The 22,838-nt window shown below is 42.5% G+C and overlaps 1 protein-coding gene across 2 annotated transcripts in view; it reads right to left on the bottom strand.

Moving 5' to 3' along the window:
- Positions 1-259: 259 nt before the first annotated feature.
- The window catches only part of LOC134619169 (PDZ domain-containing protein 4-like), a 61,465-nt gene continuing 38,886 nt past the window's right edge, over positions 260-22,838 (bottom strand). The window contains exons 3-17 of one of the 2 annotated variants that reach the window (XM_063464943.1): positions 20,277-20,379; positions 17,578-17,818; positions 17,374-17,458; positions 15,044-15,142; positions 14,119-14,181; positions 11,644-11,745; positions 7,642-8,105; positions 7,329-7,533; positions 5,694-6,126; positions 5,047-5,461; positions 4,869-4,939; positions 4,318-4,664; positions 3,737-3,877; positions 3,363-3,475; positions 260-2,210 (exon numbers count right to left, since the gene is read on the bottom strand). In XM_063464943.1, the coding sequence (XP_063321013.1) occupies positions 1,967-2,210; positions 3,363-3,475; positions 3,737-3,877; positions 4,318-4,664; positions 4,869-4,939; positions 5,047-5,461; positions 5,694-6,126; positions 7,329-7,533; positions 7,642-8,105; positions 11,644-11,745; positions 14,119-14,181; positions 15,044-15,142; positions 17,374-17,458; positions 17,578-17,818; positions 20,277-20,379 (3,126 nt within the window). In that variant the 3' untranslated portion in view covers positions 260-1,966. Of the gene's footprint in view, positions 2,211-3,362; positions 3,476-3,736; positions 3,878-4,317; positions 4,665-4,853; positions 4,940-5,046; positions 5,462-5,693; positions 6,127-7,328; positions 7,534-7,641; positions 8,106-11,643; positions 11,746-14,118; positions 14,182-15,043; positions 15,143-17,373; positions 17,459-17,577; positions 17,819-20,276; positions 20,380-22,838 lie in introns of both variants that reach the window. The other variant, XM_063464942.1, reaches the window with a different exon arrangement.

The following is a 22,838-nucleotide window of genomic DNA, read 5'->3' on the forward strand; positions in this document are numbered from 1 at the left end:
AGCACACTGATGCGGAGCTGCACACTCTTACTATAAAACCACACTGCTGTGACAAAGTGACAAAGGCTTTAACTTCTTGATGGAAACTAAAAGAATGAACATTCCAAATTCAAACGTGTCAGCAAAACTCTTTTAATCTTAGCAGCATTATTTATTTAAGATTCATTAATAAAGTAAATAAATTTCTGTCAGCTGATAAATTAAAACAAACGGATGTCCAAATGTACCAACGAAAGCAGCAAACACGTTTTATTTCTCATCTGACTTTAATTTGACTTTCATCTGCCTTTTTATTTTATTTTAACACTTTCACACCTTTCACTGCTAAAAATGTACTCTACAGCACTGTAAGAATGATATCCAATAATAGTCCAGTACATCATTGTCATGCATTCTCCTTTGAACACCTGCGCAGTCTGCAGGTCCAGCACAACGACCGACCTGCAGCTCGCTCCTGCACGATAAACAACACAATCTATAAAATTTATAAAATTTTAACAACAATATTAGACTTAACATTTAACATATACCAACCATCAACATGAATAAACTGTTTACAAAAGTTATAACTTTAAAAGGTTTTCTGAGAAAGCGATTTACAAATGATGATTAGAAGACAGGTGTTGTGTAACGTAACCGTGACAGCACAGATCACACAGCAGCTCAATGCTCATCTTCCACAGTGTAATCATATTTTACTCAGTATCAGTAAATGTTTGAGTAAATATGTATTGTCCTTAAACAGTGATGTCACTTCCTTCCTGGCGGTGTTGTCGCTGCTTCACACGTGGCGCCGAGGAGTTCATGAAGGACCAAAACTTTTCAAATACATGAATTTTTACAGTTTTTAGTGTTTGTTTTTTATCATTTTGTAATCATTTCATTCATTTAGTTTGTTTTTAAATGAATTACTTTATTTATTTTTTATGTATAAAGTTTTGGAATTTTCACTCCTATTTCTTCCCAAACTGATTTGTTTTGAATGAACAACAATACGTTTGGATAGATAAGTAGGGATATCACATATCATATAGGGATAAATATTGCTTATCCAACTGATGGTGGCAGGAATGTTGTTCCTATTCGAGGGTCCACGGGGTCAGAAGCAGAGTCCACCCTGAACTGGCTGCCAGTTTATCACAGAGAGCTCTCACACCTGCGACCAGTGTGGAGGGGAAGCTGGAGTACCGAGAGAAGCCACAGACACAGCAAACATGAGGACCCCACGCAGCTGACGGGGGGGGTCGAACCTTGAATCTGCTTCATGTTCAGCAGCAACACGGACAGAAAGAAATATATCAAAAAATAATGAATGTGAAAGAAAACGTTCATGTTTTCCTTCCTTTATTTGTGATGTTTTCAGTTTTGATCCTCCATAAACGTCCATTCTTCTGGCCTTTTTTTCTCTTAAAATTACACTTCTAGTCATTTTTTCTTGATGGAAAAATCTTAGCATGAGCACAAATTTGCTATTCACAGGAAAATTTGTAATTAACAGCGATGTGACTTTGCACCTGATTGAAGGACCAGGAGATCAAACCTGTGCTTTTTTTCAGACTGTCACAGCCAGGCCGGTGCAGGAGATTAAGAGCCGAAGCCAGAACAGGACGTTTCTGTTTCCTTTCGAGGCTCGTGCGTCCTTATGTGTATCTCTAATGAGTTTGAAGTGACGTCATAAAGTAAAGAGGATTGTTTTCCATCCAAACAGTTTAGTATAAACTCTAAAGTTTTAGCTTCATTCTCTGTATTCACTCATCTCCGATTCCTCCTCTGAGGCCAAATGTTTCTGTTTTAAGTCTCTCCTCTTCTTATCGACCTTTTTTTATAATTCTTTAAGTTTCTCTCTTTCTGGTGTGTTCATGTTTTTAACTCCACAATAAAAGAGCGTTGAGCTTCACTTCCAGGTCCACACTGTGTGTTTCCATCGTCTCCTTGATCTCACTCTTTCCTCCTCTCCTCGTTGAGGTCACACAGTAGTGACAGACAGCAGAGGGTTGTAAATTTTCTTTCCATCTGGTGACCTCGAGCCGTGAGCCAGCAGCTCCTGGATGGTGATCCAGTTGTCGAGAATGCGACGATTCCTCCTCTTTGTGATTTTCTTCTGGCTCAGCTGCAGGATGTTGCTGCTGGGGGAGTTATGCTGCACATTAAACTGGAGGCTCTGGGATAAATGGGGCTCTTCAGCGCCCCCTGTTGATGACAAAAGATCCCTGAAAATAAAAAGACTGTGATCAGTGCCTTCATGAACTTCACGTAATGAGGTAAATGTGTCATTTTCATTCTTTTTCTCTAGTTTGTTTTTGTGTAAACACTTTTGTTAATCCACTTGTCTACTGCACGATTGAGTCCTGTGGCTCTCACCAGTAGGATGCATTCTGCCCCCTGGTGGACATAAACAGTTGCTTCAAATATTTCAAGGTGTTAAAATAAAATATAAAAAAAAAACTAAACATGCAGACACCTCAAACTTCTTTCTTTTCATACAACTGTACACATGAAGTCCTTATTACTGTTTGAAGGGAAGCCTGAGGAACTCGTCGGAGGGTCGGAGCCACAGATACGACATTTCAGTGCATAACAAAGTTACGCAATATTTAAAGCTACACATAAAATCAAAAAGCTGCACTGCAGTGTAATATCAGTATGTGTGTAATAGTACAATATGAATTATTCAGTATTCAAAATGTGTTCATTAAACTCTATTAGCTCTCTTCTCAGTTGTCCACAGTGCCGCCATTTTCTTCCTGTTCTCACTGAGTTTACTGTCCTCCTGTAATCTGCCTTCACTCATCAGTTGAGCACCGTGAGATGGACCAATGAAGTCAGACCTGTGTTTTAAAAACATTGATTTTCAGCACCAGTGTCTCTATAATTATTTTGTTATTTACTTTGAAGGTATGTGAGGTTTCCGCTCTTCTCTCCTGACCTCTGACCCTTTAAAGGTCTGTGCTGACAGGATTTCACAGGTGATCTCAAGGATCTCGGGTCTGTAATGGTTCACTGACCCACAGACAAAGAATTCACCATTTTAGTGTCTGTATTTCCAGAAAACCACAATGGCCGCTTGACTGATGGATTGTTGGTCTGGATTAACGAGGAGTTTGTCTTTGGGATGTTTTATGGATTTTCACACCAACTGTGCTGATGAATACAGAGGTGGGTAAACTCTTATGGCACAACGTTTTAAACATTAGGCAAAAGTAAATGTGTTATTTCAGCACCATCATTTCTACCGACAGACGACAGTTGAAAAGACTTCTGACAGTGATAAACTTCACACTCTGAGGATAAATGTGGCACCTTTTATGTTTGTATCTGTAATAATGATTAAAAAATCTGTCGTTGTAGATTTTGCCCTGTACCTGTCTCCTCTCATGTAGTCCAGGCGGCTCTGCATCATGAACTCTCTTCTTCTTCTGTACTCTCGAGCTCTCAGCAGCTGCTGCTTCCTCTCCTCTTTGCTCCAGTATCGACCCTGTGCAGAGGACAGAAACCAGTTTAAAGCTGGTTTAATGAGACTTTGTCATGTTTATTGGGCTAAGAAGCAAAATATAGGGACTCAAGTACTTCTGTTTTATGTAAACTAGGATTTAATGACAGTTGAAAATGATGTCACAGCATGTGAATCGAGATTTGCTCATCAGAAAACAAGTAACAGCACATACTGGACATTTTTGTTTGAATCTCAGCTCTTTTGGTCCAATGACATGTTGTCATTAATGTTTGCAGACTCTACCTGTTTCATTTCACTGGCAGCGTCATCATCTGTCGTCATGCCGCTGCGTTCCTCGCGGATCTTCATGGCTCTGGCCTTCAGCAGACGATCTCTGACCGGCCGCTTGGCCACATAACGAGTCCCATCGCTGCGAATCTTTACCTGGACACGAAAAGAACACGTAGCATCTCATCTCAACGGAAGACCAGACATTTAAAGTTTCAGCTCTCTGGAAGGTTTGCTTTGAAATGTTTCTGCTGCTGCATGCTGCTGATGGATCTCTTGCTTTTCTTCGGCCTTGAGTCTTTAAGCTGAATGTAGAAAGTTTATTTTTTATTGATTACGTAGCTCCAGGAATTCAGTAGTAGTGCATCTTTCAAAAGATAAAACACAGCAGGGAAAGAATTAATCTCTTTCCTGGTGATCATAATCAAAAACATAACAATCTTGTTGTTGTTATTAAGGCCAGACATCAAATGATGTCCAGCCTTGTAGGAGAGGAACCTGTGATGAGTCCCTTGATATGCTGGACTGGTCATTTTGCAGCTACTCCACCAGTTTAACTTTTATTCTTTTCCCTTCAGTGTTATTGCACCGTTTACCTTCCACTCCATGCGCTGTGGAGACGCGTTTGGTGATGAGTGAGTCAGTCCAAGAGGTAAGGCCAGTCCTAACCGTGAGGCACCTGCACGGTGGTCCTCCAGACCACAGGGGGCGCTGTTCACACTCCTGGGGCTTGCTGGCCCACTGCTGCCTGTGGCTACCCCCCTTTCCTCCCCCTCTGCCCTGGCTCTGTCTCTCACTCGGTCCAGGGGGTCCACCAGACCTTCGGAGGGCAGGGTCATGCAGCTCTGATAGCGTTCTAATGGTTTGCTGTGTCTGTGCTGCCTCCGGGTGAAATAGGGGCTCGACTCTGCACTTCCACCTTCAGGCCTGTAGGTGGCTCCACCTGCAGTCATAGAAGTAATAGAAATAATCATCAATAACCTGCTAGATGTTTTACACGTTACCCACAAACATCAGTTTAAAAGTACGCTACAGTTTAGTGCTGAAGGAGGAGAGTGTTCTTTAGAGCATATGCTTGTTTCTTCATTATAAACCTGCGGAAAGGCTTTTAAAATGACCCCGATATGCTTACAGAGAAAGATTATACCTCCTCTGGAGCTCCGCCCTCCATCAGCCATACCCCTTCTAGAAGCTGACCCCGTTTCTCTGGTCAGAGATCTGATGAAGGCAAAATACATCAAAATATTCACTATTATTAAAACATAACACAAAGGTCAATATGCATATGAAAATAAAACGAACGCTCATTGCAGCAAAACCAAGACCTGAACTTTGAAGGCGTAGAGGGGGTGGAGCTTGAGCCATTTGCAAAGTTTCCATTGGAGGTTTCGTACTTCCTGTAGGTGCTCGGGGAGAAGGAGCCGCTGAGGTTTGAGTGACGCCGCTCTCTGTCTCGGTCCCTCCTGTGACGTCGAGGCGTGAGGGGGGAGTTTAGAGGGGGGAGGCGACTGAGGGGGAGGAGCGGAGGTGGAGAGGTCAGGCGTCTGCCTCCTTCATCTTCATCCTCCTGAAGAGGCGGGATCTGCTCGGTGCTGACCAATGGCGTGCTCCGGCAGCTTTCCCCTCCGGTGTTGTAGGCACTGGTGCTGTCTTTGTCATCCGATCGCTCGCGCTCCGGAAGTTCGTTGATGGCTGACAACTCGTGGTGATGAGGATCGTCATTGTCCTCGTTATCCAAATCTATAAGTTCAGAAATAGAAGAGTCGTTTTATAAATAAATGAACTGTTAAAAATCAAAACTGTTTTGCTTTGTCTAATGAAACCAAAGTAAACTGGATACATAAATGATGGCTTGTTGTTTTATCACAGTTTTTTTCTAGTATAATTCTGTGTCATAATTCACATGTTTCCTAAACATCAGACGAGATGTCCGGGCTTGTTATTTGTTTCCTACCCTGGTGTTGGCTGTTACCTCCTTCAGAGGGTCCTGGTCGGCCCGCTCCACCTGCCACCGTCTCCTCCTCCATCATCCAGGCTTTCAGACATCTCTCCCTGAGCTGCTGCATCTTTTGCGCTCGGAGAATGTTGCGGCACTTAAACTCCAGGTGGCGCAGCTCCTCCTCGATCAACGCCAACTCGTGCTCACTTAGCATCTCTTTGCTCTTCACGTCCACTACCGATTCAGAAGCTGTGCCTTCAGCTTCCTCTGCTGCCTTGTCCCCTTCCTCTGGACCTTTAACTTCTGCTTCAGCGGTTTCCTTTTCCAGCTCTCTCCGGCGTCTTTCCAAATGTCTCTCGTACTGATATTTGATCTCTAACAGCTCTTGGTAACGCTGGCACTCTTCCTCCGTCAGGCCCGGCATCATCATGGTCACTGTCAGAGGCTGGTGATGGTGGTGGTAATGCTGCAGGTTGGACATCAGGTGTAACATCAGATAGAGCTCATTATATATGATGGTGTGTAACCACAAATATTGATAATCAGCTTTTTTTATTGACGATAAATATGAATAATGATTTCATATTTTCTGAGGATACCCAAAATACAAAGTCTGGGTTTGGGTCCTTTCAGTGCAAAATAATCTACCAGAAACATTTATTAGTATTTTTTTAAATACTAAATCAATGGTATATCCAATGACAGATCTCAGGAAATGTTGGTGAGATGTGTTACAAGTAGCACTAAGTTTGTCAGCTGCTTCACAACTCTGGTCTGTGCTTAAATGTCAGAGTCTGTCAGAGAAATGCTTCAGATGTTTCTGACATGACCGATAGAATTTCCTTCATAGCTGCATTATGGTTGGTAACACAGTATCAGTATATCTGACAAGCACTGGTAGGTGTTTGCTTTTGCATTCCCATTTCAGTGGAAGTGTTGGTCCCATGCCTTGTTGCTATGAAACAACTCAAGAGTACCACTTCAGATAACAGCTTTGAGGGTTTCCTTGGTGCTGAGTCACATCTGAGCATAAAGTACATCCCACAGAGAATCTGCCTGCATTATTAGGGACATCTTAAAGAAATGTCTTATTATTTTGCATTTTTTATAAACCTGTTTTCTTCCTCTTATACAATTCGGGGCCCCAGCTATCATAGAGTGAGAGTACATCCTGAACAGGTTACCAGTCTGTCACAGAGTAGTCAGCCATTCACACTCACATTTTACACACATTCTTGACACAGTCAGTTTAAAATGAAACTAGTTAACCTAAACCCAAGAATTTCTTTGCACTGTTGGAAACAACACAGAGACTGGATTTGAACCCAGGACTTCCTTGCTGTAAGGCAAAAGTAGTAACTGCTGTACCTCCATGCTGCTCATTTCATAATGCGCCATAGAAATTAAGTGTATGAGTCCATCAGAGTACTCTCTGACCCATGTCAGTGGTACTCAGTTTCAAGCCCATTGTTTCCTGCAGAAGTATTTTACAAACACCTCACAAATGATCGTGGTCTCTAGGGTGAGACAAACCATCTGTGATTGCACAGTTGTGCTGATGTATTTGACTGTTTGCAGACAAAGTGGATAGTACCAGGTTTGGAGCTTTTTATTTAGTGACAATAAGTCAATGAAATGATCACCTAATAGGATTTGAACTTAGTATACCTTATGGTGGTGATGGTGGTGAGGACTGTATGCTGCTCCTGCTGTTCCTCCTCCAGCTCCCCAGTCCAGACCTGGGAGAGAGTCAGAGCTGAGCTGGAGATCGCGCAGGTGGAGAAAAGGAGGGGTGGTGTCTCCTCGACCATGCCCAGGGCTGGGGCTAGGCCTAGGGCTGGGGCCGAGGCCAGGACTAGGTCTAGGACTTGGCCTGGGTACAGAAATATGAGCATGACAGAAAAACACTTAAACTCAAATTGTAGCTTGTGAGTGTCATTTTTTTTCCTAATAATTTGAATAAACTTTCTTTCTCTGGTACCTGGGGCTGGGTCCAGATCTGAACTTCCTGGTGCTGCCTGGTGTGTTGGTGGTGTTGGTGTTACAGGCACTGGTCTGATCACCCAGCAGGTCATGTTCAGATGTATCCTCATAGCGGGTGCTGTCATCTGTCCGACCCACCCCGCTGTCCAGCTCCTGGCTGTTGGACAGCAGAGGTGCCAAGTTCAGCAGAGGAGGGAGGGGGACCGGTGGCTCTTTGTCGTCCTTCTCTCCTTGCTCGCCATCCTCTCCTTCTTCATCCTCTTCATCTTCCCCCTCACCTTCTCTGCCTCCCCCTGCTCCTCCTAAAGGAAAGGATGACCTGCCTTCTCCTCCTTGGTGGAGGCGGTAGTAGCCAGTATTATGAGAGGAGCTGAGAGAGCATGAAGTGTGTGGGTTTGAAGGAAAGTCTGCTCCCTCTAGAGTCAGTTCCATGTCCTCCTCTGGATCGATGGGGTTTTCATTCTGGAAGGAAAGACACACAAGCCAGTCCAGGTGAAAACGAACTAAAGAGGTCAAGAGCCATACTGCAGTGAGAAAAATCCTTTTGTAACAGTTTCTCAGGTTAGGCAACGATTTTCAGCACAGAGTGTTAGCTCAGTGTGCAGACTCTGGCTGAGGGTTAACAGGAGCTGCACAGCGTCACGCATCACTGAGTACAGAGAGCTAAAAGTTACATTTCCCCACTAGTCTCAGTACAACAGAGTAGAAACGTGCCACCAGCTCCATTCTTGGGTTATAATAGGAGTATTCTGTGGGAGCTGCTGTAACAGGTTTGTTGTTGACAAGAAAAATGAATTCATGTGACTTTAATGTGCTTTATTGACATTGCAGATTTCTTATTAGAGAGCTCATGCATCAGTGTTTCCTTATGAAATTGATTTTTTGACTTTGACTAATGTCAACATTATACTGTCGTCTGTTAAAATCTGCACACAGTACTGATTTGTTGAGAGTGTGTGTGTGTGTGTGTGTGTGTGTGTGTGTGTGTGTGTGTGTGTGTGTGTGTGTGTGTGTGTGTGTGTGTGTGTGTGTGTGTGTGTGTGTGTGTTTAAACAGGATTGGTTGTCCGACCCTCACGCTTTCAGAGGCTTGCTTGTTTTGTCACTGTCTACATAAATTCTCATTGTTAGCTAAAAACTATTAAATGAACACTGAAATGTGTTGTTGCCCAGCGACTTGCTCAAAACCCAAATCTGGATAAAACCATGGTGGAAAATAGTCTCTGCTTAAAAGTACAGAAACCAGCTGCTTAGGAAGGCCAGCTGAAAATGGTAAATATTTATAATGAGAGAAATTTCAGAGCTACTAAAGTCTAAAAATGTATTTTATGTGATTGGACTGAAGAGGGTCTACTGGACTGTAAATATGAGCCTTTATTTACAAGAGCTTGGACTTTTTGTGGGAGTCGTATATGCAGTGAACATATTGACAGAAGGAATATTTTACTTTCATTTTCCTCTATTGATCCATTTCTTCCCTTTTCAGCTCTGAAACCCACTTTTTTCCCCTCCTGTTGCATTTTACTAGTTTTTATAGAGATTTTCTCTGTTTTTATCAATTATTTTATCTTTTTATTGATTGATTTTTTATTTATTTGTTATTGCTTGGGTTCATTTTAAGAGGTGTGTTCATCTACTATTCTTTGTTTTATACAGTCATTATAAAAAGCTTTCATATTTGCACTGATGCCTGCGGCGTGTGACAGAGGCAAGAGGTAAACTAGCTCCTCATCGGCAGGTCAGGAATGTGATGGATAGTAATTGTAGTGCTGACGGCAGCATCCAGATGTTTTATTCTGATTAGACAGATGGGTGTCAGAACTAAAGCAGCCATAGCTATATTGTCCATTGAATAAAAGAAAATATTGCTTAGAATTTTCCAGAAAGATGAATCTTGTGTTTGTCTCTTTTCTTTGTCATATAAACTGGAGTCGGCTGTTATCAGTGGCTTTCTTAAACCTCACTCTGAACTTCCAACACTTTTATCTTTTAGGTTTGTTGGACATGTGATAGTTTGTGCTGACAACGTGTTGATGTTTATTCCACAGTAGGAAGTGCGAAACAGGATGTTTGTGGATTCTAATGTTTTTATTGTTACATATGCTTTTTACATGATTTTACACATGAATTACATGATATTAGTGGAATGAACTGTGCCCTGGGACAAGCTGAATGCATGATATATGCAAAAAATATTGCTCTAGCTCATTTGGTTGCAATTCTACCAGGATGTAAAAACAGACATGCAGATGTCATAAATGTGTGTGTTGGTAACTGACTGACGGCTCACTCGTCTGGTTGATGTGAGTACACACACACACTCTGTGAACGTTCATCCATAATTATGTATGTGCAGGTGTGCTTGAACTGACATGTATGAATATGTGAATGTGGTGCGCTGCCGTTCTTCCTCTGTCAGCAGATATGGACACACTGTGGGCCCTGCTGTCATCCCAGAAACATTTATCATGGCTCTGTGTGTGTGTGTGTGTGTGTGTGTGTGCGCGTGTGCGCGTGTGTGTGTGTGTGTGCGTGTGTGTGTGTGTGTGTGTGTGTGTGTGTGTGTGTGTGCGCGTGTGTGTGCGCGTGTGTGTGTGTGTGCGTGTGTGTGTGCGTGTGTGTGTGTGTGTGCGTGTGCGTGTGCGTGTGCGTGTGCGTGTGTGTGTGTGTGTGTGTGTGTGTGTGTGTGTGTGCGCGTGTGTGTGCGCGTGTGTGTGCGCGTGTGTGTGTGTGTGCGTGTGTGTGTGCGTGTGTGTGTGTGTGTGCGTGTGCGTGTGCGTGTGCGTGTGCGTGTGTGTGTGTGTGCGTGTGTGTGTGTGTGTGCGTGTGTGTGTGTGTGTGTGTGTGTTGTGTGTGTGTGTGTGTGTGTGTGTGTGTGTGTGCGTGTGTGTGTGTGTGTTGTGTGTGTGTGTGTTGTGTGTGTGTGTGTGTGTGTGTGTGTGTGCGTGTGTGTGTGTGTGTCCCAATGACTGATATATTTACAGCTCAGTGATGATCCAAAGGAAACTAAAGTTTTTGCCTAATTCATGTGACCCTGAAACCTTATATGGTGTCTTTCATTATGATTGTAGCGAGACAGGAAAGGTCACCAGAGCTCCAGACTTAATATTTGAACAAAGCCAGGTGGTAGAGCAGCTCAGCTACTGACTGGAAGGTTGGTGGTTCGATCCTTGGCTTCCCCAGTCTGCATGCCAAATATCCTTGGGCAAGATACTAACCCCAAGTTGCCCTGTGAATGTGTGTGTATGTTTATTAGTTTAGAAGTGCTTGTATGAGTGGGTGTGAATGGGTGAATGAGGCATGTTGTATAAAGCGCTCTGAGTACTCCGGGAGAGTAGAAAAGCACTATATAAGAATCAGTCCGTTTACCATCAAAAAGATCAATTTACTGTCAATCCAGCTGTTGGTTTTCCATCTGCATTGGTCACAGACTGATGGATAGAAGCAGCAAACACATATCGTTCCTGTTAGAGGAAACCAGGACTGTAAGCACGCTGTGAACTAGAATATGATTTTTATGAAGGTTTCCTCTCATGTCGGCCACCCATGGCAGCACAAGTGACAGAAAGTAGGTTAGTAAACTGGGCTGCAGGCGAGCTGAGTGATGAAACAGGAGCGACACTGTTCAACCTGAAGTTCCAGAGCTCCTGTTCTGTTCCCGAAAAGGAAGGAAAGCACTGTGTTATTTATTTATTTATACACTGGTTGAATCAGGATTATTTTATTAATTATTTAGCAAATTCAGGTGGTTGAAGAGTCTGACTAGGATGCATTATGGACACTTACAACACCAGGAGAGAGTCAGGGAGGGATTGAAAAGATGATGAATCAAAGTTTGTAGGATTCATCCTCTGGGGACAATTTAGTGCTCCTTTAGTGTTTTTAAACGCAGTTAACAGGACTCAAATCTTTTGGTAATCTTCATCTGTGTTAAAGAGGACTAGTATTTATCAGTAAAGTATGTGCACTTTTTTAGGAGGCTGGTTGAATCGTGTTGCTACCTCTATGTCGGGCCTGGCCAGCAGCAGGGAGAAGTTGATGCTGTCCTCTCGGGTCAAAATGGCCACGGCTTCCTCCCTGTTCTGAATATCCACGCCGTTAATCTGGAAGAGAAGAGATGAGTTATTTTAGAATCATTAGAAGTGATAAAAAAAGGTAGCTGTCTTTTTTAAACTAGTCTTTTGTTAAATGTTTTCTTATTTTAATAGACCCACATAGGTGGATTTCCCACACTTGTAGGGAGACAGCACATCTGTTTTAAAGGGCCTTCCTCCCTGTGGGGATGGATGTCATGGGAACCGGTGCTTACATCATCTGTCCACAGCAGGATTACCATGGTGATGGTGCTGCTGTTCTATTCTTATCACATCGCAGCTTTACCTTTGCCCCGACACTGTTTTCACAGGGTTGTGAGTCGGCGGGTTGAGAGTAGAAATGTCAGGAAGATAAATTTTATTCATATTTGGCTTTGACAGCCAAACTCTGAGAACAGTCGGATGTTAAAAGGGTTAAAATCTTAATTAAACTTCCACTTAAGTCACCTCAGACAGTAAAGTGGCTGAGACTACTACTACTCAGTCTTTGTCACATGTAATGAATTTTGTATCTCTTTACATTTTTTGGTGGAATTGTCTCCAGAAATTACACCCGTCCATCTGTGGCACTCATGTTCTCATGCTGTTACTTGTTCTCTTAGGGTTAGAAATAATAAGAGTCTATTCTTATTCAGCATATTAAGGAAATGCAGTCAATAGGTTGCTGGTTCAATGCCAGATGGTGGCACGCTGGAGCCACCGGAGATTATTCTGTGAGGAGGTGTTTGCCTGTCTGGATGGGCACGACAGTAGAAAACGTTAAATGCAGGCTGTAAGCTCCCATCCAATCAGAAGGTACGGGGAATTCGCTGTGCAGTATCACATATGAGGCTGTGGAGTTTGGGGGTTTCCCATGAAGAGGAAATCTAAATCAGCAATAAGGATTCAAAAATGATAAGCAGACAGTAGCGTCAGTGTGAGGTTTTCATTAGTTAGCACTCCGTGTCACTTGTCTATAAAGACTTTAGGATCTGAGCTAAAGCATGAAGAACCACACACACATGAAAAGGATCAGCCACAGACTCCATGTGCTTAAAGCACCTGCAGACGGCCCAACCTCACAGTAGTCTAACAGTGGTTGGTAAAGCAGTGACAGCCTTTAATGTGCTCATTTATGTTTGTAGGTCTGCGTTTGGTGGTGGGAAGGCTGTGGAAGCACAGCTCATTTACCACTTATGTGAGGCTTGATCGTGCACCGCAGAGATGTCCACAATTAAAAGTGACTTCTTTAATTTAGGCACTAAAAATACTTTATTGTTAAAAGTACAGTTGTTGTTTTATTAAGCTTTGTTTACTTGGTTGCCATGGTGCTGTCTCCACATTTCCTCTGTCGGGAAAAATGCCTGCACATATTTCTGATATGAAGAGATTTATTGAGTCATCGCCGGTGATGGCAGCTGCCAGCCTGGGCATCGATACACCATCAAGCAGGTCGTTTTAAGCTTTGAGTTTGTAGGTTTCTATTTATACCATTTTAATTTGACAGCTTTTCAGATTGCAGTGTCCTTCTCATTTCCTTTGCTGGTCTGCTCTTGCCATGTAATTCCTGTTTGTCCTGTTTTTTGATTACCCTCCTTCCTACTGCGAGTCTAATTTTCACTTAAAGCACGAAGCTGTCCTCGCTCGCCGTCTCTGGGATCCTTCTTCCTGTTTTCACATTTCAAAACTTGACATCAGGCTTTCACACCTTCTTCTTTCTCCTTCCTGCATCATGTTGGCAACAGGAGCTGACTGTTTGTTATTTGAGTCTATATTCACTCTGTAACAGATTACAAACAACGTCTAACTCAAATTTGGTTCCTTTTTTGTCTGGACCCGAGGTTAATTACCATTATTTTACTGCTGCGTCCCACTTAAAGTGTTTCAGCGTCTCACCATCACTGTGTTTTAGAGCAGCTCTAACCATCACAAAGTTTCACATGCACAGCGTTCATGCACAAGAACTATTAGAATGAGATACATTAACTTTGACTGACAGCTGTTTTATGCTGGTCTCTATTCTCTGACAAACAGAGAGGAACAGTGGTGGAAGCGCAGGGTGACATGTTGTCTCCCCCACCATTTCTCTCTGGCAGTCTATTTTTAGGGAAGCAGTAACTGGGCTGCTGACAGCTCGCTCTGATTGGACAGAAGTGTCCCAGGGGTCGCAGGTATAAATTTACATAGTTCGATCTGAATCTGTTTTAACCCTCACAGAGTCATTAAATCTGGCAGAGGACGCGTTTGTGCTTTATTTCTGCAGGACGTGTTTTTGACTTACCTGAAGGACGAAACTCAAAATTTCAAATCAGTTAAAAACAACACCTGTGTTTATTAATATCTGTGCTTTGTAGAAAGTGTCAAAGTGTTTCTTAATGACCTCCCTGTTTTGAGTCTGCGTACCTGCAGTATTCGATCGCCCTCTCTGATGCGTCCGTTCTTGGCTGCGATGCTGTTCGGATTAACCTCGCATGAAAGTGAGAAATGATACATTACCTCATAAGTTAGGAAAGAGATCCATTAATAATAAATTAATTAATACATACATGAGTAAGTCACTATAGGCTGGTCTAATTAATAGAAATTAGGAGAAGTAATGAATGAAGTCATTAAATGGATGCATTAAATGAGCGGTAACACTTTAGAACACGACCCGCGAATAAGGCGCAGGTACCCTGTACTTAGGTGTATTTTGCAGGCAGCAAGTCAGGTTTTTGCAGGAAACAATGAAACAAGTACATTGTAAGTACTCTGTACTTTATGGAGTCACGTGCAATTACACAGCAGCAACAGCGACTAACGCACAAGTAGCCTGTAATTACGTGTAATTTTGTAGACCAAGTCAGGTTTTTGCAGGAAACAATAAAATAATTACGCTGTTAGACCACAAGTACCCTGTGATTATGTGCAATTTTGTTTTTAGTTTTACAGGAAACAATAAAATAATAGCAAAAAATAACATTTTAAGTACTGGGTCATTTCATGGTAAATTTCCAGAAAATCAAGCAATATTTCCCCATTTTACATCCATGTACCCTGTAAAATCCTGTAAATTGCACATAAGTACTAGTACCTTAGTCACTGCATAACACAAACCACGCCATAGAAACTACAGGATACTTACAGTGTACTTGTTTTATTGTTTTCTGCAAAAACCTGACTTGCTGCCCTCAAACTGCACATAAGTACAGGGTACTTGCGTCTTATTCGAGGGTCGTGTTATAAAGTGTTACCAAATGATGTACAGAAAAACTACTAGAGAGTGAGTTTAGTGAGTGAATTAGTAAATGCACTAATGACTTTCAAATAAAGGGCTAAAAGAAGTTACCTCCCCAACATAAATGCCAAGATCCTCCTCATCATCCGTCCTGTAGCAGACCGTCAGACCCAGCTTCTCCTGCTGGCTGGACTTGTACAGCTCCACCTCCTGCAGGAAACACAGGTAACACTGTTAGATGGTTCCTGGTGAGCCTCGCAGGTCTTCACGTAGCTTTGTTTGTTCAATAGCCAATTCTGTGATCCTGCAAGTGTGAAGCAGTTATTATCATAAATATTATCTGAGTGGCTCCCCGTCTCCTTTACAGCTCAGTGTAAAGCTGAAACGGTCCAACATGACTTGTCTGTGAAAAATCTCACTGCTCTTTGTATCTGAACATTTGAAATAGCGTTGAGGCTCTCAGTCCATCCACTCTAACAGAGAACCGAATGCTTTTCTAAAGTTACTGACCCATAACCTGAAACTTCACACAGCCTGAGACCTGATCAGATAAAGTTTGTGCTATCTGCTCAGTTCTTTCACTGTATTTTATACGCTGGCACACAGAACTTGCTAATAATTGATACGTGACAAATATTTTGAAGGGTCAGAGCATCCATGTTTGTGAGGGGAACAAGAGGGCAAATAAAAAGGAGTTAGGAACAATAATGAGGTCAGAAAAATGTGATAAAAATTCCAAAAAACGATTAAAATGCCTGATCGAACTGACTTTGAATGGAAACCTTATTGAAGGATAAAACTGAGTAGACAGAGCAAGTGAGCGCTCTTCAAAGACCACCTCAAACCATCAATAATAAGATGAGGCTTGTAAAGACCAGTTAAGACCATCATATATCCAGCAATCACCTCACTGGTTTTAGCTGGAGGGTATCAACAGAGGAAATGGACAGAGAGGAGAAGGTGATTTAGGAAGGAAATGAAGGATGAAATTCAAGGAAGGCAATTAAATCTGGAGATAAGGATGTAAGTAAGGGGGCACACTATCTAATGATTGTAATTTGAAGAACTGAATGACAGAGGAAGTCTCTGATATAGCAGCCAGAAAAGACGTTTCCACTTTGCTGATCTCTCTAATGGCCAAACTGTCATTTGTCTGAGGAAACAGTCAAACCAGTGAAGCAGAAACAAAGAAAAGCGTCCATTCAGCCTAAAACATCGGCCCATTAGATATTTATACACCAAAAATGTGACTGATCTGACCTTTACTCACAAAATAAGTCATTTTGTTTCAGTCACGCTCCCGATGGCCTGATTTTTGCTGCACAAGTATAAATGTCTCTATTCTTAGATTTTTTTTATTTCCAGTGATTTTTTTCATCTCTGACATCTTCCTCGTCTTTTTTCGTGCTCCCTTTAAAAGAATGATCATTTAACTGGTTCCACCATGAGAAAAGGACAATGAGCTAACCAAAGGTTTTAGAATTCATTTATGCAAAAATACTAAATCTGATACAGATAAATATTATACACAAGTTAATTTCATAAATTAAAAACAGACTAGTATCAGAGTACTAATGAACTACACCGCAGTCAGGTGAGGCTGAGGTCAGGTGTGGTGTCTTGGCTGTGCCCAGCAGGGAGGAGGCTCAAAGGCACACTGGACAGGGATGGGAGCAGCTCGGTGTCCCACCAGAAGAGCTGGAGGAGGTGCCGACTGCTGCCCCTGAAACCCGTCCTGGACGAGCAACAGAAAATGTGGATCGATGGAAACGTCGCCCACAAAGCTGCATGCAGAGTGAGCACAGTAGTCAGTTTAGTTTGGACTCAAATAGAGAGTGTGCTACTTTAAGTCTTAATATGCATCAGTTGTGCAAAATTATCTCCAGACCAACGAACAAAGATTTGTCTCGGAGACGTAAACTACCGTCTCCTACGATGCAGTCTAAAAAAAAGAAAGAGCTGCGCTTCAGTTACATTCTGATAATCCATCCACTGTGTGGCTCATATGGATAAAATTAAAATGTGAACACAGCCAGGCTTTTTAATGTGTTTCAGTCTTATTCTGGATATCCTTCACATGTAGTGAAACAGTGAATGGGATCTTCTCTCTTGCTTTCACAGGGGAGACACGTGATTGAAAATGCATGAAAATTGAGTCTTTGCTCTGAGCTGACATGATGAACCACAGCTGGGAGCCCTGCTTTATATTCCAGACGTATTCATCAGGATAAGTGACTTGCATGTGGCTTTGTGCATGTAATTTTCATGGAGTCACAAATTTGCCTCCGGGTATATGGAGGTTCCTCTCAGGGTGGGGTCCAGTGCTTGAAAAAGGTTGACAACCATTGTGTTAGTGAATGGGGAAAAACTGCCGAAGGAATTTTTGAGCACTTTCATTTTGTGTCATTTGGTTGTTGGAAATGCAGCTGAAGCTTTCTCACCTCATATTCCAGGTCATCCTGCCTGTCCACCTCGTGGTTGGATACATCAAAGTAGTCATTGGGGTCGTTGTATTCAAACACACAGCTGGAGACAGAGGAACCAATCACCATCGTATCCAGTGTTTGAGACATTCGTGGAATGTGTGGAAAGTTTTAAATCAATGTTTTTTTAGTGTGAAGAAATGACCACGAGTCAGAACGTACAACTCATTGATCTCGTACGGCACTGCCAGGTGAGGGAGGGGAGGTGATGGAGGAGGTGGTGGGGGAGAGGAGGAGCCTCCCTCACCATGGTGGTGATGGTGACCTCTGCTTCTCCCCAGGGTCAGAGTGTTCTGGAAACTGATGTCAGTCTGCGTTGCATTGTCCACACAGTCAGGGATCGCCACCATGGCAACAGAAGAGACGGAGGAGCTGACCGTCCCGTTACCGCACACCAACGTACCTGAGGAGGAGACGCAGGAGATTCAGGAGCACAGATGACGGAGCGGAGCCGAGTTTAAACTGAAATGTGGACAAACTGAAACTTACACGTTATAATATTTTTGATGATTTGAAGATGTCCCACATGGAACCACGTCCAAACAAACTGTATCCAAACAAATAGTTATAATTTGGGGTGCTTATTGCTAACCCAGCCTTATCATGTATCAGCAGAAAGATGTGAAAAGTGTAACTAACGTAGACGTGTTAAAAACTGCCCACTCACAATGTTATCATTTTACAATGTTATGAACAGTTTGGCACACAAATGCTATTGTTTGCTTTTGGGTGAATTAAGACATGTAATTCTTGTTGTGGTGCAGTCTTTAGTTGGACCTAATGCTGCATTATGCATGATCAGGCCAGCGAAATCAAAGGAGCAGCTTTGAGCTACAACCTTCAGAGGTGGCCTAAAAAGGCTGTCATAGCGTCTAACATGATGAAGAGTTCAGACGTCATGATATCACACAAAGTACCAGTCCATCTGAAGCAAAACGCTGCCTTCACATTTCAGGCTTCGCTTTTTCTCAGTTTAAAATTGCAGATTCACTCAGCTGACCTTCAGAAGCACTACAGAGAATGTGAAATGGAAATCTCACCTTTTTGTAGAACACCATAAACCCAGACTCCCAGCATTTACAGACTATTTGCACCTGTGATCTGTCGCTCACCAACATTTTTGTCCACATCAGACCTGGACTGTCTTTTCTATCTGCTGGAGATTTTGTTCACAAACACAAATCACCTCTTAGTTCTCAATAACAGCTGGATTGCATGTAGAGGCTACATTTATAAATCTTTTATCCTGTCTTCCTTCTCTCACCCCAACCAATCACAGCAGATGGCCCCGCCCCTCCATGAGCCTGGTTCTGCCGGAGGTTTCTTCCTGTTAAAAGGGAGTTTTTCCTTCCCACTGTGGCCAAAGTGCTTGCTCATAGGGGGTCATATGATTGTTGAGTTTTTCTCTGTATGTATTATTGTAGGATCTACCTTACAGTATAAAGCGCCTTGAGGCGACTGTTGTTGTGATTTGGCGCCGTATGAATAAAATTGAATTGAATTTGGCTTAATTCACTTTTTGGGATCAAGTAACAAAAGCAATTCAGCCAAGGTGACGTAAAGGTCACAAGGTTTTGAATCAAACCATGATACTGGCCTTCAGTAAGTTCTCCTGTGGTGGTTGATTTAGAGTCGTGGCCTAATCCTGGCTAACTGTGACTCATATGAAAGGACCAAGTGGCAGTAGATGCGTTCACTGACTGTGGGACCTTTCGATCGCCTTGCTTTCACTTTGCAGTTGTCTGAAATGTTACCTACTGATGGAGGTCTTTTCTTTTTCCCCACTGTCATCATGTGTGACTCACAGGTGACTGTATGTTTTTCATAGTAATATTATAGGATCTTTACAGTATGAACTTTACAACTGAACTTAACATTGCAGCTTTAATCAAAGATTTCTTTATTTCTTTGTAACTGGCTCACAGTCGACGTCCTTTAAATAGATTTTCTGACGGTGAGCTTGGTGACATCATTTTTAGAGTCGGAGTGTTTTCATTTAAAGGAAGGCAAAGGTGACAATATCTCAAAGGTGAACTTTGTCATAAAATCTTCCCCTTTAAAATTTTCAGCATGTACTTAAAGGTTGTGATAACAGATGATGACCTACCAGCTATTAGTAACATTATCCCCTCATCAGGACGACCCGAGCCGAGTCACAGCACATGGTAAAATATGTCTGAAAACCCATTTTTAGGACCAACATGATCATACTAGAGAATCAACAAGAGACTGAAGGGGGAAAAGATCAAAGTGGATGATGAAGTAAAAGCATGAGAATGAGCAGGAGATACTAACTGCAGCATACATGCGTTTTCATCAGCAACTGTTTGCTCGAGTAACTGAAGTGAGCAGGCTTGAAAGCAGACAGGTGACGTGAGTGATAGTGAAACAGAGGCACTGATCTTAAAACGCTGCAGTTACATCAGAAAAGATGGTTGAACTGCAGAAATGACACGAATATTTAATGCTAAGAGGGAGAGAGATGAAAAGTTTAAAGAAATGAGGGAGAAAGACGAGACAGATAAAATATCACAAGCAAGAGCTGCAACATTAGCTTAAATGAGGCAGAACGAAAAGAAAAGGATGAAAAGATTAGCTGAGATGTAATGAGGCAAGAATATGGGAACGGTGAAAGAGAGCATTAAGTGTGGTTTGGGCGAAAAGTGAGGAAGAGAAGTGAGGTTAAAGGATGAGACGGAAAAAGACGGGAAGAAAGGAAAAAGGATTTGTGTCTGACAGAAACACAAAACTTCAAAGACGGCAGAAAAGACATGAGGAAGCACCTGTGTGAAAAGAAGCAGGTAAAAGCACTGGCACAGTCTGTGCTCTTGCATGTGTCTAATATCTGATAAACTGTTTACCTTTCCTCCTGTGACTTTTGCAACCCAGCCCAGACTGGCTCAAAGGCTCCTGGGAGTTTTGTGATCGGTCTAGCAGCAGCTGAGAGGGTCTTCTTCCTCTGAGCTAAAGAAGGATGCAGGTTTATCCAGCTTCATTTATATGCAGACAATGAACGCATGAAGAATAAATTAAGTTCACAAGGAAAACAAAAATCAGAGACGGTGATGAAATGTATGCAGACACAATAATTTAACATCACATCACAGACGTTTGGGTCCCTGCTGATCTACAGAGATCATTCAAAGCACCACAGCTGCACCACTTTGCACTTACAGCAGGATGGAAACCTTTATAAAAATGTCAGGCTCTGCCACTGTCACCCACTGATATCAGTGTCTGTGGGTCAGTCACAGCCCATTTATAAGTGATTGCTACACAATGAATGCCTTCCTGGAGGAGTGAATAGTTGTATACCACCGGGTTAGTGTCTGATGTCACACTGCTTTCTGAGCTGCAGCTGAAATTTAAAGTGAAGTTCCAGCAGCTGCAGATACAAGAGAAGTTTAACCCAGACCGACAGCTTCAGTCTTCAAAGAACAAAATGTAAAAGCATCATGAGATTCTGTTAGAAACAGATCTGAATGAGGAAAAACTAAAAGAGTAAAGTGTGACGGAACAAACAAACCAGAAGGATGCTGGTTTGATTTATCTGCTCTTATATTTAAAGAGCAGGGAGGAGAAATGTTGTTATTCTGCTGTTTGTGGTGCTAAAGGGAAAAGTCTGCCTGCCTTACAGTGAAATATCTTTATGTGGAGTAATGAGACCAGCAGGAAAAGCTGATCATCTGTGGGGCGGTGCAGTAAATACAACAATAATCATCTACTTTCAGAAATACAAGTCTGTCATTTTTGTGCCCGCTAAACGGCTCAGTAAACGAAAGTTATTAGGATTCACTCTGCGGTGACCTCGAATATCAACAGCAGATGTTCGTATATGATCAGTTTTTGAAACCTCGTGCTGAATATAAAATAGCAGAGTCTAATATTTCATATTCACATTTCCTGAGAATGAAAGTGCAAGCATGGTGATGAGTCAGAAAAGCTCCCGACAAACCAGGACCAACCGCAAAAGGAATAATGAATCTGACGAACAAAAGCCGTGATTAATCAATCAGCCCGAATTTAGAAATCAGGTGTCTGAAGAATCTGATTAACAAGTAAAATGGTGGCGGTGGAGCACCGGAAAAAGGTTTCAAGGTCGACTAATAATCAGGATAGAGCACGCTGCGGTCTCTGTGGTTTACATGAATAAATCCGTTTGGTTTTTAAAAGCTTTGTGAGTCTAACAAACGTTTTTTTCCCTAAATACATTTTTATCAACTTTTCACAATAAAATCATAAAATGACAGAAATCAGGAAAAAGGAGTAGTAACTTGATTATAGTCGGACGATTAATGTGTTTTGCAGGAGGAAGTGTTGCATTTAACAGAAGATGGAGACATTTACGATCGACACAGCTGGAAATCAGCTCCAGCTCTGATTTGGTCCTGAGGGAAGTCTGCACACAGAGGCTGATGAAAAAGAACTCAAACAGCCTTTAGCCAAACTCATGGACATGGATTTGGATTAAAATCAATAAACAAAAACACATTTAAAACAAGAAGAAAAAAAGAAAAGAATAAATTCTACTTTATTTAATTCAATCAGGCTCTTTTTATTCTTTGAGTTGTGTTAAACTATTTTCTTGTATGAAGAATCAATATCTAATCTGATGCTTATCTTTGTTAAAAGGTCACTAATCTTGGATGTGTTTAATGTTGTGGTTTTTCGCTATGCTTCATATATATGTGTATATATAACCTCTGAGCATAAGATCCATAGAGGCTGGGGTCTATCCCAGCAGGCAAGACCCCAGGTGCAGGCTGTGTAAAGATGCCCCTGAGACAATCCAGCACATAACAGCAGGGTGCAAGATGCTAGCAGGCAGGGCATACATGGAACGCCATAACCAAGTGGCCGGCATAGTGCACAGGAACATCTGTGCCGAGTATAAACTGGAAGTCCCGAGGTCAAAATGGGAGACGCCCCCAAGGGTGATGGAGAATGACCGAGCTAAGATCCTGTGGGACTTCCAGATACAGACGGACAAAATGGTGGTGGCTAACCAACCGGACATAGTGGTGGTAGACAAACAGAAGAAGAAAGCCGTAGTTGATGTACCGGTTCCCAATGACAGCAACATCAGGAAGAAGGAACACGCTCAAGAAATACCAAAGGCTCAGAGAAGAGCTCGAGAAAAATGTGGAGGGTGAAGGTAACAGTGGTCCCAGTGGTAATCGGAGCACTCGGTGCAGTGACTCCCAAACTAGGCGAGTGGCTCCAGCAGATCCCGGGAACAACATCGGAGATCTCTGTCCAGAAGAGCGCAGTCCTAGGAACAGCTAAGATACTGCAGGACCCTCAAGCTCCCAGGCCTCTGGTAGAGGACCCGAGCTGTGAGTGGACGAGATGGGAACTTTCTTGGTGGGTTCTATTTAGAATGACTGCTGCTCGGTCACTTACTGAACTTTGAACCTCTCTGA

This window comes from Pelmatolapia mariae, linkage group LG20, assembly GCF_036321145.2.
Source record: "Pelmatolapia mariae isolate MD_Pm_ZW linkage group LG20, Pm_UMD_F_2, whole genome shotgun sequence".
NCBI lineage: Eukaryota > Metazoa > Chordata > Actinopteri > Cichliformes > Cichlidae > Pelmatolapia > Pelmatolapia mariae.